The sequence below is a fragment of the Mugil cephalus genome, chromosome 3 (assembly GCF_022458985.1).
Source record: "Mugil cephalus isolate CIBA_MC_2020 chromosome 3, CIBA_Mcephalus_1.1, whole genome shotgun sequence".
In the NCBI taxonomy this organism is placed as follows: Eukaryota; Metazoa; Chordata; class Actinopteri; order Mugiliformes; family Mugilidae; genus Mugil; species Mugil cephalus.
In genome coordinates, this window is record NC_061772.1 from 30,700,987 (window position 1) to 30,722,127 (window position 21,141).

A 21,141-nucleotide genomic window follows, 5' to 3' on the forward strand; every position below is an offset into this window, starting at 1 on the left:
GCGTTGGCGTTGGCTCTCAAAGAACTCAAACTGAAAGGTGAAAGCACCGAAACCTTTCTCCATGAAGGCATATGGGTTTTTGTGCCTGAAGGTCAAGCTGGTTCACTTTGGATAAGAGCAGGAAAAGAAAATCTCAACGTTGTGCCACCTGGAGATGATTTCATCTGGGTCAGCAGATGAAATCTCATTCATTCAAGTCAGCAGAGACATTGGGGCATGTATAATAATGCAAACAGTCATCAGACCAGAAGAGAGGATGGCATCTGTTTGGAGAAAAATGAGCAGTTCTATTTCACACATAGTTTCATATTTTACATTTTACAAATATAAAGTGTGTGTTTTTAAGCAAATGTTGTTTATAACATGTTTTTGTTGTTTTCACTCCTCACCTGATCTCAAGCGGGAGGTTGGTGGGGAGTCATCACTTCATACAGGCACCAGTAAAAACCTATAAGAGTCCTTGGCAACTACACCATTCATGTTCTGGATTTGGGGTCCACATTCACAATTCAGGCAAGTGTAGTAATTCAGTTTGCAGTAGTTTTTAGTTTGCTTGGCACAACATTCAAGCTGAAAAGAAATATGAGAAACACAAATTGTTGGATTATAAAGATTTAAAGATGTGTGAAGAAGATGGCAGTCTTTGATTCAATCATAATCGTGGTCATTTTGCACAGATTTCCATGGAAGTAGGACTAAAATAAATTATTCAATCAAAATAAAATAAAAGAGTCTACCCATCCTTCACACCGGTGCCGTCTGGTTGTAAATACAGATTCTTGGCCTGGAAAAGGTTACGTTGTGGCAGGAGTTTTGTAGCCTCTGCCATAGCGCTGCTAAACAAATACCCTGCTAACTGTACATGGCTGTATATAGGTGTGTGTGTATGTTGTGAGTGATCTCCGTATATATGGATTCTTACACAAAGACTACGCCTTAATTGATGCTAATAAGTTTAGTGGTAGATATGTTTTGAGAGTAATGGATGAGGGTGTGAGATGGAAGAGTTGGGGTGAAATTCAGCAGATGATGTTTAGTGTTCTCTGCAAAAAGAATAATGTCACAAGAGGAAAAGCTAAGAAATATGAAGAAGATGGCTGTTTATGAGTCAGTCATAAACTTGGACATTTTGCAGTCATCACAGAAATAATCCACTACAAGTACATAAACACACAAACATAACACAGACATAAATCAGTTTGACTGGCTTGTTAAAATAAATCAACTGATGTCTATTGTTCTTTAGTTTGTAACACAATGCCAAACATTTGAGAACAAGTGGCACTCTGTTTTAAAGACAACAGTGTTGCTGGCAGTGCTGTTTCACCTGTTTTTCCACATGGTTATGATCGCATGAAACTACATACAGCATCTTCCTTCACCACCAGTTTGACAACACGGGCTAATCTGACCTGTATGCGGCGATTCCTTAATTGTCTTTAACTGTACCTCTGACGCTCAAGCTCTTTGGCTACAAAATCCTCACAACCCACCTCCACTGTATATATCTACACCTTCCAGGTCTGGGTGCTGGTTAGCGACTACAGTTTCATCGGAGAAGTGAGTCTTGAGTTCAGTTGACATGCATAAACTCAGTGTGCAGCCCTGACAATTACGTGATGTGACGAGGGTGTTTCCAACCAAGCACCCCCTCTTTCATGTTCGACTTGTCCCATGTCCTGGTGTCTGAGGGGTGCCTTTGCTTCCTGTACTGTGAGGCTGGGTCACATTGTCTCCCTGTTTGCAGGGATGGTGTGGCCTCTCTTATGAATGAGTTCAAAATCCTTTTTCTGAGCAAAAGATAAAAGAAAAGAATTACAGTTCATCGTCCAAGAAAGTGAATTCAATCACCTCTGACTTCAGTCAGTTCTTCATGTTCATATATATATAATACAAGACAAAAACAGCACCTCTTCTGAACATTTTTTTTGCCAATCAATCAAATGGACCAGTCGCTGGATAAATAGATATTCTGGCTTCCTGGGATTTCCTGGTACACTGATCTCTAAGATCAAAATGTACTACAAGTGATGCTGGTTAGTCAAGTCCTGAACGTGTTTTTCTTTCAAGCTGAGCCTCATTACGGGAAATGTTCATTGTTACTCCTCCTTCTTTTCACCAGCAGGTTCATATGTCATCTGTCACATGTCAAAACGTCATATCTCAGTAATGGAGTTAAAAAAAATCAGTTTCATGAGTCTGTGTCTTAGACAGACTTTAATGATCCATGACAATGACTTTGTCACCATAGCATTGTTGCAAATAAAAGTAAACACTCATAAAACCACAAGAACTATAAATAAAAAAGATGGAATAAAATGAGATTAAATTAAAGTAAAATAAAAATGAGCAGTGCAATCAAAAATTGTACAGAATTAGCATCATGAAAATATACAAAAGTAGTTGTTAAAACAGTGTCCAAGGTGATGTGGATGTTTAGTCAGTTGCATAGCAACAGTGGTGTGGATCGTGTCATCATGGTGTTTCTTGTCAATAGTGTTTCCTTATTGGCATCGAACATGAAATAAGAAAAAATCTCACTGAAGTTTTGCTCTTATTGATTAAATTGAACGTGTTGTCATGAGATAAGAAGCTGACTGATTCAAATTCAACTGCTTGACTATTTTGCTGCAGTTTTGGCATTGATTTGCAGCTCAGGGTATTTGACCTTCGATCTCCACAAACAAAGGCCAAAAGGGAACTTCCTTGCTGAAGATGATTATCTGGTTTGAGTGATTTACTGATCAGTGCATTAAGTAATTACAGATGCAGAAATATACACAACACAACACAAAAATGTTCTGGAGGCAATCCAACATCCCTTTGTCTGATTGTCAGTAGCTTTGTTTAAGAGTGGTTGCATGTGCATACTGCTGTCAGTTTGATGGTTTGATAATGAACAATTGACGGGAAGCGAAAAACTAACCATGGGCGATTTGGCAACAAACACACATGCACATGGAACTGAAAACATGTCCTGTGCCAGATAGTAATTGTCTTGACAAAAGGCCAGCTATTTTTAATTTCTGTACGTTCTGTACTTTGTCTTAACATAATGTCCCACACAAAAACACTAATGGTCATTTTAAACTGATCTGTGATGTAGCCTTCATTGTGTTTGCAGGTAAAGCATGCAGAAAAGGACACACAAATACAAACATGCAAACAAAAGAAATGAAGTCCAGAGCTTTATGGGATGCATTAGTAAAAATATGTCTACGACTATATGTTGATGACAAAGGCCTTTATACACACTTGCTCACGTTTTTGTCTCTGTAGAGGAGCCCTGCTGTTAACCACAAAACATAACACATCGTGTTCCAGAGAACATTAATGTATCAGTGTCTTTAAACACAGACACTGAGGGAAACTGCCTTCATGATTTTATCTTCTGTATTTGACAATAACTGGAAATATTGCTGGAAAAGTGACACATTTAAAGAATGGCACACACTTCTTTGTGACTTCAGACTTTGTGTATTTCTGCTCAAAAATTAAATCAAAATTTAAATGAATTAGGACTATTGATTAAAAAGGCCAAAAATAATTGCATTTTATGTGGCAATAATTTTATGAAGGCAGAAAAAAAAATGGAACTTTCCACAACAGATGAGACAAACAGAACGTGTTAAATATTTCTCCATGTCACAGATATCTTTTGTGACAAGCGTAGGTGTGTTGAAGGAATCCTTGGTATGCATCAGATGTTCACGAGGACTTCCCATCACTTATCTGCAGCCGTGTGTATTTTTGCTCAGTAAATAAATTAGGTGGAGTGAATAAATACACTTGACTTGGTGGATCATTCTGTCACATGAAGTTGCAATAGAACGCCCTTTGTTGTCATTACACAGTGTACGACGAGATTGGAGAGCTTCTCCTTTTCAGTGCAAAAAATGAACACAAGTATTTACAAAAAAAGTATTTACGCCTCACGTGGTGCTCTCCTACAGGGAGTGGGGGCTGGCTGGAACCTGGTGGGGGTGACGGGGCAGGGCTCCACTTGCAAAGGTGGTAGGATAATCAAAAAACTACTCAAGAACAGGAAACGACCAAAACCAAAACGAGAACTTGGGAACACAAGGAGCTATGTGAGACAAAGGAGGGTAACATCACAGACGACTGGGGAAAAAAGGAAAGGCAGTGTTTTATGTGCACAAATACACAACGGCTGATGGAATAACATGAGACAGGTGAGGACAACGAGGGGAGGAGCATGCAGACAAAAGACAGAAGGCGAGACAGGTGAGAGAAATTCCACGGACGGGAACAGGCACACACGATGAAACACTTGAATCCAACAAGAAAACTGACTAAAAAATAAAACCAAAAAGGAAAACTGAATGCACAAAACATTCGAAATTTAAAACCATTACACATTTTGTATTTCATGCTTAATAAAAGGTTAAACCAGACTGGGCAGAAGTCCGTATGAAGGTTACACATGTGATGCACATTCTCACGACACCAGCAAATACACAGAGAAGCTGCAAGAAGCACAACAGAGATGTTTCCAGGGAGACTCCAGGAGTTGATGGACAGGTTCAGAATGAACGCTTAGACATAATTCACATCATCAGATAACTCGAACTGACTGAGATAATACAAAACAAAGGGCTTATGAGGAATCGTGCAGTTAGTATGTTAATATAAAAAAGTAGCAAAGTCAACAGGTTCATTTGCTATTATTGTAGGAAAAAGTGTTGCCTTTGATCCAGTGCCGATTTTTGAATCTCTGCCAGGGTCGTGCCAGCACCATGAGAAATGTTTCTTGCTGATCCAGAGCAGTGTTTACGGTGTGTGGATGCAGCCACTGTGAACGCCCTTTTTCTGTAAACTGATGTGAGTGGGTTACGGTCAGATTCCTCCTCACTGAGTTTAGATCATCACCATCATCTGTCACATTCTTATGTTTTGAAAAGCCTCTGTGGTAAGATGTTATCAGGAAATATCAGCCATGAATGTCATGAGGTCATGAATGTAAACTTGTCTTGTTTTAATTATTTTTTGTGTGTGTGTGTGTGTGTGTGTGTGTGTGTGTGTGTGTGTGTGTGTGTGTGTGTGTACTTTTGTGATTTATTTTATTTCTGCCTGGAACATTTTGTCCTGTTTTATTCGGCGCTCTTGACTATTCCATGACAGATAAGACAAACAGAAAGCGTTGAATATTTCTCCTTGTCAGATCTTTTGTGGTATTTGGTTTTGACAAGAGTGTTGCAAGAACACTTGGCATGTTTATGCAGAGTTCCCGTCACTTGTCTGCTGAAAAAAATGTGATTTATGATTCTCTGCAAAACAGACTTCTTTGGGTCCTGGTTCCTGGCAGTAAGTCTCCGTGGTCCAGTTCTGAGCTTCCATCAAAGGTCAGGGGTCAGCATGGACCCCAGGACTCTATCAGAACCCTGACAGCTTCTTCAGCAAAACCCCGCATCTAAGACAGTCCTCAAACATCCTCGGCCCCTGACCCTGACCCGCGGTCTGGACCACTTTTCTTGGAACTGACCATTGCAGACCAAGAGCATGCAGATGTTCTGACCCAGATGTTCTGACCCAGATATTCTGGCCATCACAGTTTAGTGCTTGTCTAAAAATGAATTGGGGATTAACTGGGATACATCCCACCCACCGACAGGAGCCCTGATAGCCACATAATCGGTTTTATTCACTTCAGCTATCAGTGGTCATAATGTTATGGCATACATTACATTAGCAGGAAAACATCCATGAAGCATTACCGCAGTCACACACAGACTCCCACGCAGAAATACTGTGTTGTTAAGTTTGGCATCATGACATAAAAACAAAACAACAATTTACCTTTGTGTATAAATATTAAAATGCTTTTCTATTTCTATTCTGATTTGTGGAGAAATATTAATAAAAGTATAAGTTCAGTTATTAAAGCAGTAATCAACCTCATCGTATCTATAATTAACCACATGATGAATAAACTACAGCCTCCCCATATTCAGTACTTTCCTGAGTTTTTTCAGTTTGAAGAATCTTTGCTTTATCTCACCTATTGTCCCAAATTAATCTTCATCCAACATAAAATCTAAGACATGAGCAAATACAACATGCATGGCCTTTGACTGACTCACTGTGGCCGCGTTGCTTCGTGTTAGACATTGTGACATTTCTGACATTCTGACATGTGTCCCGGAATCTAACAGGATATTCTTTTTCCTGCTCCGTTGCCCTTTGGCTGACTCCTGCGTTACTCTAAATTATTTCCTCCTTATGTGAAATGACTGGTGCCACGGGAGGCGGATGAAATGAATCATAACCTGTCAGAGATCATAACACCAGGTTTGAAATATGCCAGGAAGAAGACAAACACTTTCTTATTACACGGTGATCTGAAGTTAATTTGTCACTTTTCAAAGTCAAATCATTTCTGAACACGGAGCAGCAGTGTACTTGATGTTGCCTGTGAAATGCATTGTGGGATGCCTGGCTGCATGTCCCATGTTAGCACACGTAGCTCTTCCTAGCTTCATATCCTCCCAGTGGATAGCAGCTCTTCCTAGCATAGCATCCATGTCCTGTCTGTTGTGGTGGTGAATGGTGTGGGGGCCCCACAGGGGACCGTTCCTGTTCACCTCATACACCACTGACTTTCAGCACAACTCAGACTCATGTCACATCCAGACGTTTCCTGATGACTCTGTGGTTGTGGGGAGGAGGAGGAGGAGGAGGAGGAGGACGAGGAGGAGGAGGGAGGAGTATAAAGGACTGTGGACAGATTTGTGGGGTGGGCTGGAAGGAATCACCTGCTGCTTAATGTGGACAAGACCAACGAGATGGTGACTGACTTCAGGAGGAAGGGAACAGATCCTCAGCCCCTCGGCATCCTGGGCATCCTTCATCGTGTGCTGTAAGATGCTGGAGATCTTCCACCAGTCTGTCGTGGCCAGAACCCTTTTCTCTGCTGTGGTCTGCTGGAAAAACAGCAACAAACTGAATAACCTGATCAGGAAGGCTGGTCTGTCATTGGCTGGGAGAGGAGGACACTTAACAGACTGATGGATCATCCTGACCTCCCTCTCCACCCGACGATCCTTCTCCAAGAGACTCAGACAAAGAACGCTACAGGAAATCTGTCCTGCCTCAGTCCATGCATCTGTTCAACACATAACACTCTGGACATTATTTATTTTCCCTCCTTGTGTTCACTTTTTTTCCCCAATTCACTTATTTTTATAATTCTAATAACCTGTATATAGTGGATTGTGTTTTATATATAGTAGTTATATATATAGTATGTATGGTGTTGAGTGACTGTACATTGCTGCTGCAATGGTGAAATTTCCCAGTTTGGGATTAATAAAGAATCCATCCATCCATCCATCCATCCATCCATCCATCCATCCATCCATCCATCCATCCATCCGTCCTCTCTAGCTTCAATCCAATCCAGTTCAATTTACTCATAAAGAGCAATTTTAAATAAACACAAATATTTCCTAGTTGATGTACAGTAAAATAGACACAATAAAAACATAATTACAATACTAAATAATAAAATACTAAAGATAAAACATAATGGATGAATAGAGAGTACATCCCAGATGAATTATTCATGAAAAAGTCAAGGATAACAAATGGGTTTTAAGAAGAGCTTAGTAGCTCCTAGAAGCTTCCTAGCTAATTCTAGGTAGTTCTCCCTGTTTCTCCTTTTGAATGATGATGACAGACTACTGCCATCTGCTGGTATGAAGAGTTCCTTCCTCTTAGTTGTGTTGTGTCTTTCCTTCTCCATAATAAATCAGAATTACTTTATTGATCCCAGGGGAAATTACTGTAAGACATTAGTCATTTTAGCTTCACCAGCAATAATTTGTTTTTACTAATAGAAAGTGTTGTACGCTGATTTATCTTCATGACGACAAGAAAACAATGTGCTTTATGTAAAGAATATTTAAATGAAAAAAACTTTTCTGCTGAGCATAGTGAAAATATCTGACTTGTAGTTCAAGATAACAATCGGAAACAATCATTCACTATTATTATCTGATCTTATTATTAATCAGTGACTGATAATCTGAGATCTACCTTCTTGTTGTATGTTCAAATAATCCAATTAATGACCATTTAAAAGTGAAACACACACAAAACAGAACACACCACCACACAATATTGTGTTTATTGTGATTATGCATAATTTAAATATAATGCTCACCGTCCCTTTTATTTATTATTATTATTGTAAGTCCCATATAAATGTATTTAATAGTTCACCATTACAGATAATGATCTACTGATTGGTTGCACCATTATAAAATATTTTGATTCCAGTTTCGTTCAAAACATGAGCTCTGAAGCTTCCAGGTCTCTGCTTCATATGTACCAGTAATACTTGTAGATACAGGGATTAAATGAGAAATAATAATCTAGATTAAATGCATCCATCTATTAGTCTGTTCCTTCATATGAGTATAAATCTTTTCCACAAAATCAAAACCAGAGCATTAACAAGCATTGGATGTCGGAAGAACACTTGAAGTTAAATGCGTGCACAACTACAGTAGTAGTTTTAAATATTCTATAAAGTGCACAAATGTGGAATTTTTAGAATATGTGCATTAAAACTTTTGTAGAATATGTGAGCTTTGTGGTATTTCTACAAACTTGTGGTCTTGTTCTCGTTGATGAGTGAGTTCTCTGATGATATCATTGCTATCGCTGTATTTTCTAACGTCTAATCTAGAAGATATTTTAAATTTCCACTTTAGTTTATCACAAATGAATCAGATACAGTCAAAGCTGCAATATTACTGACACTGGATTCCATTCTCTGAAGTCTTGCCTGTTCATAGAGGCCACGTGAACATGGACCTGATAGTTCTGGATCTATTTCTGATTCATTTTGTCTTTTCAGATGAGCTTCACCTTTCAAAGTCCAAGGGCTTAAAAGGTTAAACTCTCTATGAACGGGGAAGGTGGACTGACGTATTTTCTGCCATCATTTTAGAAAATGGTCTCAACATCTATCCCCAAAAAGATTCATCTCTCATTCAAACCATGAGAAGGAAAACGGGATCTAAAGGTTTTTTCCTGTAATTACAAGTGAGTATGTGGTCATTAACAAACCTAATCATGTTGACCACACCCACAGATGTTCATCTAAAATGTTTTGAAGAAACCCAACTAATTGACTTGACCACATTTCAAAAAAAGATTGACAATATAAAGGCGGCAGTAAGAACAAGAATCTAGCCAAACCAGTCCAAATGGAATTTTGTTTTGGAGCGCCTCTTTTGTAAACCAGTTGGGTGAAGTATGATGACACGCAATGTTTGTTAAAACTAATCTGGAAACGCCACAGCGATTAATGACACTCTTTCATGGCCCTGTCATAAACGTTACAATCAGCCACCAAATAGAAGATCTCTAAAGGTTCATTTTGCAGTTTTGAGTCTTTCTGAGAACAAAAAGTCAGGAAATTAAATTTTAAACTGGTCCACGTCCAGTTCATTCTTACAACCAGCTCACACCTTCTTTGCAGACGTTCTCCAACACTCTCCACCGACCTTTGATCCCACCCTCCATGCAGCACCACACACAGGACCACAGGGGTAGTAGAGCTTTCTCTATTTCTGCCCCAACTACTAAAACATGAAAAAAAAAAAAAAAAAAATCATTCTGGCTCTGCCATATTAAAAAAATAACTCTCCAAATCACCTGTTAAGCACTGCTATTAATGTCTGATCAATATCCCTATGAATAAAATGCATAATAATGATAATAGTTGTTAAACTTTCTGTTTCTGTCCCTCCTGTTCACACAGATAAAAGATTCCTTAGAGTCAATTTTTTTCAAAGACATTCTTTTTTTTTTTTTTTTGCAGAAATTTTCCTCTTTGTGTTACTATCGTTGCTTATATCAGTGTGTAAAGGGTGCTGACTTTGGAGCTACTCAATTAAACTTTTAAAGCCTCATATAAAATTTAGATCTCATCTTCTACTACCTCTCATCCCTCACTAGGGTACATAGACGAACAACCATTCACACTCACACTCATTGTATGGTCACCAATCAGCCTAACGAGCATGTCTTTGGAGGTGGGAGGAAACCGGAGAAACCTGGAGAGAACCCACGCAGACACAGAGAGATCATGCAAACTCCACCCTGGACTTAAACCCGGACCTTCTCACTGGGAGGCATTAGTGCTAACCACCGAGCTGCTGTTGGAATTTATTTTTTGCAAATAGATGTCAACTAAAAGGAATCACTTGCCGTTAAGTTTGAGCAGAAAGGAGGAAGGATGAATTAGTGTGTACACTGCATGTATGACTATTGTTTGAAGGAAGACTTTCAGAGGAGGGAACTTTCAGAAAACAAAACACACAAAAAAAGATCAGGTTTAAAATCATGATTAGTTGGGTTCCCATTGTGAATCTATGAGAACTTTGCAGTCGTCGGCTTTCCTCTTTCTGCTGTAGTGACGAACGATCAAACCCAGCATCACCAACAACACTAAGAAGGCGCTGGCAAAGACCACGGTGGTGATGTTGGAGCAGAGGAAGTCTACAACTCCCCAGTCCTCTTTATTTGTGGATTTGGGTTGTGGAGTCAGACTGGTCAGAGGATGAGAGCTGGAGAGGATATCTGAAAGACAACAATAGGAAGGTTTAGCTTTAGATTGGTTGGTGGGTTGGTGGGTGATCAGTAGATGGAGGTTGGTAGTAGGTAAGTGAATAGTAGCTTAGTAGATTGGTAGTTGAGTTGGTGAACAGGTAGGTTGGTAGGTAGGTAGATAATTAGATTGGAAAATGTGTAGGTAGGTAGATGAGCAGTTAGATTGGTAATTTGGTCGATGAGTAGGTAGTTGGGTAGGTAGATGAATATATAGATAGGTAGCTGGTAGGTAAATATGTGAGTATTTGGATAGGTAGGGAGGTAGGTGAGTTGTTAAATTAATAGTAGACTGGTAGGTAGGAGAACAACAGGCTGATGATGCTTGGTCGGTTGGTAGTTGAGTTGGTAAGTAGATAGGTAGATAATTAAATTGGTAAATGTGCAGCTAGATGAGCAGTCAGATTGGTCATTTGGTTGGTAAGTAGGTAGTTGAAGACATAGACAAGTAGACTAGTTGGTAGGTGAGTCGGTAGATAAGTACATCAGCTGGTGAGTAGATAGGTTAGCAGGTGAGTGGGTAGCAAACTGTTAATGGCTGTTTTCAGATTTGTTTAGTATCGTGTTTGTCACTGAGCTGAAAGAAATTGCAGTTGAGAGTTGAGTCATTCTTAATGGAAAATTTCACAAATGCATGTGGTGTGGTGTAGATAAGTGAGTAATTATATGTAGAACTAATTAGATTAGTAAAAGTGCATGTAGGTATATGACCAGTTAGATTGGTAATTCAGTAAGTTAGCAGGTGAGTGGGTAGCTTGGTCCGCTAGTTCAGTGGGTAGGTGAGTAGATCAGTTGGTGAGTAGGTGGATAGGTAATTATCATAGTATTGGTCGTTGAGTTGATTGGTAGGTTATTGGGTTGGTAGGTGAGTCAGTGGGTGGATCGTTAGGGGAGCAAATCCATAGACAAGTCGTGGATAGATGAGTGGGTAGGTAGGTTGGTTGGTCAGATACTAACCATCAGCAGATTCGACTTTGTTCCTCAGCAACACTTGCTCCTCAGACTCAGCTTCATCGGTAACAGACGGCCCAACAAACTGCAGGGGACCCTGGGTAATGTAGTGCCCACCGGTCTCCTTGGCCAGATCTCGCCTTCGTCTGCGGTATGAGTCCTTCAAACAGCCCTGCGCACATCTGGAAAATGGACTGCCAGGCTCGCAAAGGATGACGGAGCAGGTGATGTAGACCTGAAGCAAAGTGGCCGGTAAGATTTCCAGAAACACTGAAACTGTAGATTTGACCATGAGCGCTGTGGTTCGTGTTCAGTTAAATTTAGGAGTCACCTGGTCGTAGTTTCCGGTAAACTTGAAGGCTTGAACCTCAAAGTTGAATTCAGTTTGGGCAGATGAGTGAACGGTGAGTGTTTCATCTTCCAGGCACCTGCAGGGAGAAGAGTTGTAAAATACACTGTGATTGATGGTTATTATTATATACTGTGAGTCCAGGAAGCATCAGCACTATGGAGACTTGTAGGGTTTCCTGAAGATGTTCATCCATGTAGCTTCTTCAGTTCTAAAAGACTTGTGGGGAGTTGGGTTTTAAGAGGAACATCTGTTGGTAGACACTACATCAGATACTCAGCTGTAAATGTATCCCCATTAAGTCTTTTAGAACTGAATAAAACATCTTCCCTTGTTCCATCTGGTTATTTAATTTTCTGGGTATACTGTGACCTGGATGGCTGAGAAGCGTCAGTACTAACCCATTCTTGATGAGGTCGTAGGAGAGGCTGTTTTCAGGGTTGTCGTCTGGAGTGGCTTTGCATGATTCGACAAACAGAGTCACATTTGGCAGTTCTGAGTTAGCCTGGATGCCCATGTAAATCTTCTGCAGCAGCTTGACCTCCACTGGGTAGGCACTGGGCTCCACCTTCTCGGAGAAGTTGCTATTGCGGAAAATTTCAAAGGAGTAGCCGAAGCTGCCGAAGCTTGACTCTGTGAAAATGTAGTCAGACTTGTGGACACTGTAGTAACTGGAGATGCTGATGGTTTTGGGAAACTGGCAGGAGAAATCAATCTTAACCGTCTTCCTTCTGACTATAACCTCGGTGGGAAGCTCGAAGGAGTTGATCTCATTCTTGAAAACAATAAAGTCACCTTTATCCTGCAGGTAAACCACAGAGAACCAATTAGTGTTTGTGCACACACCAAGAATTTCAAATTTAACAGTTCGATTATTTAAAAATGATTTTCCACACCTCAACTTTTGTGCCACAGGTGGTAAAGGACATGGTTCCCGTGATGTGGGTGCCGTTGGAGGTAAGAGAGCACGAGGGATCCCTCAGTTTCAGGAAGTTCACGTCGATGTCCGGCATGGAGGCTTTGTCCAGGGCCACCGTCATCTTGTTGGGTGAGCAGTGGACCGTGGCCTTGCCTGTGAAGAATGGCATTGTTTCAGAATATTTCCAAACTCATGCAAACGTTGTTGTGTCTTAAAACAACTCTAAAATGTAGTCCACCACCACATGCATAAGTTGCAAATGTAATCATCACTGCCTCCAGGTTTTCTGGTCTGATCTGTGTTGCTGGAGGCTTGTGAACATGTGAACACTAGAACTACTCGAAAGACTTGTCGGCAAAGAACTAGTTTCTCTGCTGGAACATTAACTGTCCTCTGGCTTTTTGAATCCTCCACAAGATTTAACATCTTTTCACTCACTTCGAAACAGATTAGTAATATATCAATAAATGATGTGAAGACAGACCGCTCTCCAATGACCAATCAGCCAATCAGAAAGTAGTATTTATCGCTGCCAAATGAAATAGAAGCGCTGTAATCAGGCACAATATTGCAATCATGTAATCACTTCATCACTTATTTATTTAATCTTTTTTACAATAGCTGTTTACTACAGTTTAGGAACTATGCAGGATAGTTACTTTATGCATCATGGTTCACTTTAGTTAAACAGTTTTGGACTGTTGTGATTAGATGAGCATGAATGGAACATTTACTGTTACTATTTAAGATGTCAGGGGAAAAGAGAAAAAGGTATTCGGTCATTCTGAACGAAGACTAAAAGGCTGCTAGTTGACAACTGAGGAGACATCAAAATAAAAGGTCTTAAGTGGTGCTGCCACCTATAGGTGCATCTTTACATGAGTGCTGTTAAACAAGACCAGAGCTATTTAAAAATAGCAACAAACCTTGGACGATGGATGCCTGGGTCACCATGACAACAACACACCTCATCTCTGATTGGCTTTAATGACAAAAAGAGACAAAAACAACTAGTTTATATGCAGAAATAACAAAGATGAAAACACAAATGTCACCACAAAGTAAAGGATATCAGAAGATGAAAACCTAAATCTAAATTCTCTGTTTAAGGCCACAGCCCAACGAGTGCAGGGAAAACAAACAAATCGTCTTTTACTTTCTGTTTTGTCTCATTTTATTTTAGGTTGACCACAAAATCATGAAAAAAAAGATTTTTAGACACAGGAAAATTTGTATGAATTAGCTTTAGCTAAAGCTAGCATTTAGCTTAATTGGAAGCTGATTGGTTATAGTGGATTCAGAGGTAATTAAAAGTGTGTTTAAGTCTAATTAAATGTGTTTGCTTTCTTATTTTGCACAGTTTAAAAATGACAAAAAGCAAAAATGACATAATCTACCGGAAGAAGAATGTAAAGATTTGTCAGGAATAAAGCGTAAAAAGAGTAAAAAAAGCAAAACATGCATCTGTTAAGGATGCAAATTAAACATGAACGTATGAAGAAGTTAGAAAAGAGCAGAAAATTTAGCTAAAGCTAGCATCTAGCATCAAGCAACCGACACTGAAAGATGTCTGAGGCCTTAACTAGAAGCTCGAAGCTGGTGGTCATTTCTGATTGGTTGGAGGACTATCCAGTGGCTGCAGAGGTAATTAAGACTCTAGATACGTAATAAAATGCGTTTGCTTTCTTTAGCTGAAGTTGGCATGTAGCCGGGTGGTGTTAAGCTCTGTGAGTTGAGTGTAGCTCATGTGTTGATTAATAACTTGACACTCACGCTTCATTGGTCTCTGCAGTGAAGCAGACGGGGATGAATCTGTACAGGTCGCTGTGCTGTGGCGTCCAGCTCAGAGTGACCTCTGCTTTCCCTAATTCGTCGTCCCTGAAGGTTTTGTTCATGTTGCGAGGGCCGCTGACCTGGAAGTCATGGATGCTTCAGAGGAAGAATCATTGTTTAGTTGTTATCGTCTTCTTTGAGTCAGGAGCTGGAGCTCTGATAAACAGCAGGAAGTACCTGGCGTGGTGAGCTTGTGCTTGAGCGAAGAGGTGGAACGTCTGTCCCACGGTGGCGTGAAGAACGTCTCCGTGTGAAGGAGTCCTGGACAGGAACACGGGCAGGACGTGTCCAGCTTCACAGTTTGGGATCGGAGACAGAACTAAGACACAAACACAGAATGTTTAGTTTACTTCTGAAGTTGTAATAAATCCACCCATGGAATCAATAAAACCCATCCTGTCCTGTAAGAATGTCGTGTCCGGTCCGTCTTGTCCCGTCCTTACTTACTCTCCAGTGAGAACTGAAGCTTCACTCTGCAGAGTGGACTCGTGTCGGAGGACGTCCTGAAAACCGTCGTCCCATCGGCGTAGGTCACCGTGATGTTCTGGGTGGAGAAGTCCTCCAGCATCAGCTCGAAGACGTGGACTCCAGTTTGGACTTCTCCTGTCCGTATCAGCGTGCATGCAGTCTGAGAAGACACAAGGAGGTCCACACTAGTCCTTAAACCAGTATCTAAACCATGTTCACCATGGACTACTTCCTGGACCAGAGAGATCCGGACCAGTCACCATAGAGGAGACTACTTCCTGGACCAGACAAGGACAAGAAACCACCTCAGGAGGAAGAACATTAAGACTAACATAATTAACTTTATCTTTAGTTTTATTTTATTTTTATTTTTTTTTAGATTCAAATTAAAAATCAAGTGGGAAAAAAAAAATCCAAAACCAATTTAAAACAAAGCAAAACTGGAAAGATGTGTTTTTTACTTTTAATTCCAGAAACATTTTTATGTTTTTATCTTGAACAAAAAAAAGAGAAATTAAATTAATCTTCTTCGTCTTCGCCCATAAAAACCTTTAATTTATATGAACCAAATAAAAACATCAAAAGATGAAAGGTGAATTTTCTTTTTAAGCAAAATTTTTTTTCTTTTTAAACCGTTAATTTAAATAAACTCTTTAACTCTTTTAACTCTCTATTTTTTTTTTATTTTAGATCCCAAAACTGAAACCAAATACCAAAAAGTCCCCAGAGCGTTATTTATTTAATTCCCAGGCTTGTGAACCTATTGTTCGCGTTAATCTGTTTCTGTTGTTACTGTCTGACTCACGCCTTAAAATTCTTTAACTGAACCGTGACGTGCTGCGGTGATAAAGCTGATAACCTTTCGTTTTCACGGTCTCTCGTGAGAAGAAACTGTTAAATATTGATTGCTGCGTTGGTTAAATTACCTTGTCCAGAGTGAAGTTTGCAGGCGCTGCAGCGTCCGCAGCGAAGCGACATCTCACTTTATCCCCGTCTGAGTCGTGAGCCAGAAGACGAACCCGTGTGAAGCAGTTCTGAGGCACCCTGCACCAACACACATTACACTTAGTTATTTAGTTATGTTATTTAGTTATACACTCCCTTTGGAAACATTTGGATTCAGTAGTTCAGCTGACTTGATTATTTTAAATGGAGCTGAATGCAGAAGAAGTTCAAGGTGATCTTGAGCAGCTCCAGGCTGGTGGTCATCTCTGATTGGCTGGAGGATTACCCAGGTGATCAAATGTGTGTTTAAGACTCTGGATAGGTCTAATAAATGATTTGCAATTATTTTGCACATTTTAAAATAACAAAAGGAAAAGATAACAAAGCATCAGCATAAACAACAAGACTTAGTAGTGCCAGGAGTAAAGTCTTTCTTTTTTTTTTTTTTTTGGCCAAATAGGAAAAGCTATTTCATGAATAGAATAGAATAGAATAGAATAGAATAGAATAGAATAGAATAGAATAGAATGCCCTTTATTGTCATTATACAGTGCATAACAAGATTGGGCAGCGTCTCCTTTTTAGTGCACACACATATACAAAATAGTGGACAGTTAAAATACTTAATACATTACTAAAAACATAATAGGTGAAGATAAACATATGTGACAAATACTGACATCCTAAACATTAAGAATCTGGAGTTTGTTTTATCCAGCTTTAAATTACAGATGATGTTATTTCCCATCCACACCCAACTGAACTGTTTAGAGAACTGAGATACATGGTGATGTATATTACAGATGTATATTACATATATATATATTATAAGTTTACCTCCGTTTATCTCCTGAGAGAATTCTTTCTTTAAAATGTAACACTACAAGTTTTTCCACCGTGTGATGAATCTGATCTCATGATCATTATCGTATCGTACCTCTCATCTCGTCTCATTTCTTGTTGTGGACTCCACCTGTTTGTAAATGCATTTTGAATTTCCTCCTCAGAAATAACAACACGAGCTCATTTACTGACGAACTTACACCTTTTCTGGGTGTTTGCGGTTTTTTAATCAGATACTGTATAAAGATGGACGGTGGAATGGCTACAAAAAGTGAAGCCAAGGCTATTAGAGCTCTGGTGGCTGCAGTATAGATAGATGGTATACATAAGCCCCACCCACTCGATGTTACTAAAACCCTAAAATACACGTCAAATAAATTTTATTTTGAGACTGGTTTCTGTCATTTTAGGTAGTTAATATAATGTTGATGAATGTTCAAGTGTCAATATTTTGGTTAAGTTTTAGTTCACTATTCGATGGAGGAGACGTGTTTAGTCCATATTTATATACAGTCTATGGAGACGTGTTTAGTCCATATTTATATACAGTCTATGGAGACGTGTTTAGTCCATATTTATATACGGTCTATGGAGGAGACGTGTTTAGTCCATATTTATATACAGTCTATGGAGACGTGTTTAGTCCATATTTATATACGGTCTATGGAGGAGACGTGTTTAGTCCATATTTATATACGGTCTATGGAGGAGACGTGTTTAGTCCATATTTATATACGGTCTATGGAGAGACGTGTTTAGTCCATATTTATATACGGTCTATGGAGGAGACGTGTTTAGTCCATATTTATATACGGTCTATGGAGACGTGTTTAGTCCATATTTATATACAGTCTATGGAGGAGACGTGTTTAGTCCATATTTATATACAGTCTATGGAGGAGACGTGTTTAGTCCATATTTATATACCGAAAAACATTGTGTACCTTAGAGAAGACACTGTGGTTGTTACAGGGCAGCTGTTGAGGGCGTGAGTGTCGGATCGAGTTCCCAGGTCCAGCTCTGCGTGGGTCGTCCAGTTGGTTTTTCCCTCCACGTTTGAGGCCCAGCAGCAGCCGGAGTCCCTGCAATGATAAAAATACACTGATGTAACACAAAAACAACAACAACTGCATCATTTCACACAACGACAACATGAACTGGGCCATTAAAATAAGACACGGTGAGCTGGGTCTGCAAGTTTTTAACTCCTCAGGCCTCTAAAAAAATCCATCCATGACAAAAAATATAAGCAAACACCTGAAATCCATATAATCACAACAAATCTCCACGTATGCTCCAGTTCAGGAAGTTATTCTACTTCATTTAGACCTGTTGTCTCCTCTGTGGCTGCTTTCCTCTACTGTCTAGTCGTAGACATTTTCTGGTTGAACCTTGTTTATTTATACTTATTAACTTTTCATGCAAATTCTATCAATAGAAACGAGCTACAATGTCGCTAATTAGCAAGTACTCATTTGGGGACAGTTGGACTTCATTGTTTCTAACTGTGTCTTTGCACAGTCATGATCAGTTATTAAAAATACTTTTATATTTTGACTTTATTGTAATATACAGTGAAATAATCCCTTAAGTCCACATATGACGACATCGTCCTGTTCAATGATGCTTAGTTTTTATTTTATACTTCTTAGGTCCCACTAATCCCAAATACCTTAGAGAAATTAAAAATGCAAAGCAAATAAAAGCTCAGGTGTAACAGGGTTAAAGAATATATATTTAGAGAATAAATAAAGTTTAGTTTTACTCGTCTGAGTGCGAAACACAGCACTGAAACCAAGAAAAAGGAAATATTAAAATATTTTTAAAAATGAAACACTTATATTTTCTACTTTATGTTATAATAAAAGTTAAAAGAGTTTCAAGTTTGTCTCTCAAAAATAGAAACTGACCAGAAAGATAAAGCTACTATTTGCATGTTTACCCAGTGTGAGCCAATAGTTGGTAGTTTTATTTGTCACCAGGACATCGAATGATGCCCTGATCTGGGCTTCCATGGTTTTAGTTGGTATCTCCTCAGGTTGTTGTGGTAAACTGGTATTGATGATATTCATGGAAATAAAAGATGAAATTTCAATATTGTGTTAGAAATGTGCACATGATAATATGGTGCAAATGATCCAGTGCCACTTGTTTGTCATCTGTTTTCTTCTACTTTTATGTTTGAGTCTAATTCTTCTCCCAAAAGAGACAAAACAACGTAAATAAAGTTAAAGATGCATTTCCTGGATTTTGTCGTTACGTACATTTTTCCTGGATATCGTGATAATATCGTTAATGAGTCCATGATAACCGTGAAGCCCTGGTGTCGCCATAACAATGAGGAAGTGATGTTAAACATTTATTGTTTTTCATTGTGTTTTCAGGAACCTGAAACTGAAGCAGCTGAATATCAGAACGAGCTGAGAGGATTTTAAAATGATCATATCAATAACAGATACGTCTGAAATAAGTAGTTTGTGAATATTTCATTTATAAATGATAAAGTGATCAATAGTAAAGAATGAAAATAGCATTTTTAAACATTTACTAGAGATACATAACATGAAGCATTTATTACTTATTATTAGTGTTTATAGATGATGAATTTATGTATTTACTCGTGCTTCATACTGTGTAATGTGTTTACACTGTGTGCGTCAGTGACACCGGTCATATTTAATCTTTACAGGGATTTTTTAAAAATACAAAAAACTAAACCAAACACAACAACACAGAGCTTTTAGTTGAGTCTCCTTAATCTCTTTAAACCTTTTTCTGTGTCTGTGCAGCCTCCAGGTTTCACGTTGCAGTAAAAGTAAAATCAAACACAATCATTCTTCATAGAAACTAAACTGATCGGCTTAAGAAATAAAAGCTGTGCCGGTAAATTGCTTGTCTCTCGTTTCAGTGAAAACGAAGAGCGTGATGTTTAATTGTCATTTTTTTTTGTTTGTACGAATGAGAAACTCAAAACTCGACTGTGCTTGTGAACGTTTTGTGGTTCAGTCGTGCTCGTTAATGATCCTCAGCGACTCCTCTGCAGTTTTCTTATTTAGTGTACGAGGGAGGTCCAAGCTGCGTTCAGGTTACACCCTAAATACCAACCGTGCACCATGAACAATTAGACAAAGACGCGTCCGGAGAGAGTTGAGTTACTTCGACCTGGACTCACCTCAGAGAAAAGGAGGTTTTATTGGTGGAGAAAGTGGCCGTTGTGTGTCCTTCAGACTGACACCAGCGTCCCTGGCCTGTGCCGTCGCTGTCCGTCTGCAGGACACTCGACTGATCCAAGCCTGTGCACACTCCGCCCTCACACCCCAGAGAGGAGTTGCTGTTACAGCTGCTTCGGCCGTTCTGTCGGTGGTAGAATGTCACCTGCACAGGTCCGGGAAAAGTCAGCTTCTTTTTTCAACTAACTGTTGTTGTTGTAATAATTCTTAGAACTCTTGAAGACACAAGTCATCAAACAGGTGTGGTGAGGTATGACCGACATGTGAGTGTTTCATCATCTCTAACACTTTTTAGCTACGTGGCTACGAGTCCTCTTCAAAAACAACATCAGCAGCCGTCTGCTCATCATAAACAGTCCTGAATTCCCTCCAGTGTTTTGACCCCCTTCCCCCCATTTAAGTGTGTTTAGTGAGACTGAAAGTGACGTAAAGTTAAGGTTGTGCGATGAAATTTCTGACCTTAAAGCTCCCGTCCTTTTCCCTCCGTGGAGGCATCACACTGAGGCTGTCTCCATAGAAGCCGAGGGTCGAATCGAACCCCACCAGGGCCACGAGAAGCAGCAGCAGCAGAGGAGCACCCGCCTCCATGATGTCCTCCTGAGTCTGTCTGTGCAGCAGCTCGCTCTCTCACTTCCAGTGTCAGAGCTGTAAGAAGGCGGCTCCCTCGGAATTCACCCGACAGGACGAACCTGATCTGGGATGACGTGTCGCTGTGCGCAATGCATTTTTTGGAGCATTGCTGAGCTCTTAAAGTCATAAAGGATGGAAACTGACTCTGTGAGTTGTGTGTTGTCGACGTGCAGCCTGCACGAAATTTAATCCCTGAGCTGAGAGTGGGTTTAGACCTAGAGAGAGCACATCCCAGGGGCAAAATACTGCAGATAAAATGAAAGAAGAAGGAACAGAGTGACAGACACAAAGTGACGGATGATCAGCAAAATAAATAAATAAATAAATTGCACGTA

The 21,141-nt window shown here is 39.6% G+C and overlaps 1 protein-coding gene across 1 annotated transcript; it reads right to left on the reverse strand.

Annotated features, from left to right (window-relative positions):
- Positions 1–8,130: 8,130 nt before the first annotated feature.
- LOC125005227 lies at positions 8,131–20,807 on the reverse strand. Its single transcript, XM_047580404.1, has 13 exons — positions 20,636–20,807; positions 20,119–20,321; positions 17,891–18,028; positions 16,085–16,202; positions 15,138–15,318; positions 14,868–15,009; positions 14,631–14,786; positions 13,784–13,839; positions 12,835–13,010; positions 12,340–12,740; positions 11,921–12,017; positions 11,596–11,824; positions 8,131–10,611 (listed from the first exon to the last, which is right to left on the reverse strand). The coding sequence occupies exons 1-13, from the start codon at positions 20,762–20,764 to the stop codon at positions 10,379–10,381; spliced, it is 2,259 nt and encodes a 752-aa protein (XP_047436360.1). The 5' UTR covers positions 20,765–20,807; the 3' UTR covers positions 8,131–10,378.
- Between the last annotated feature and the right edge of the window lie 334 nt (positions 20,808–21,141).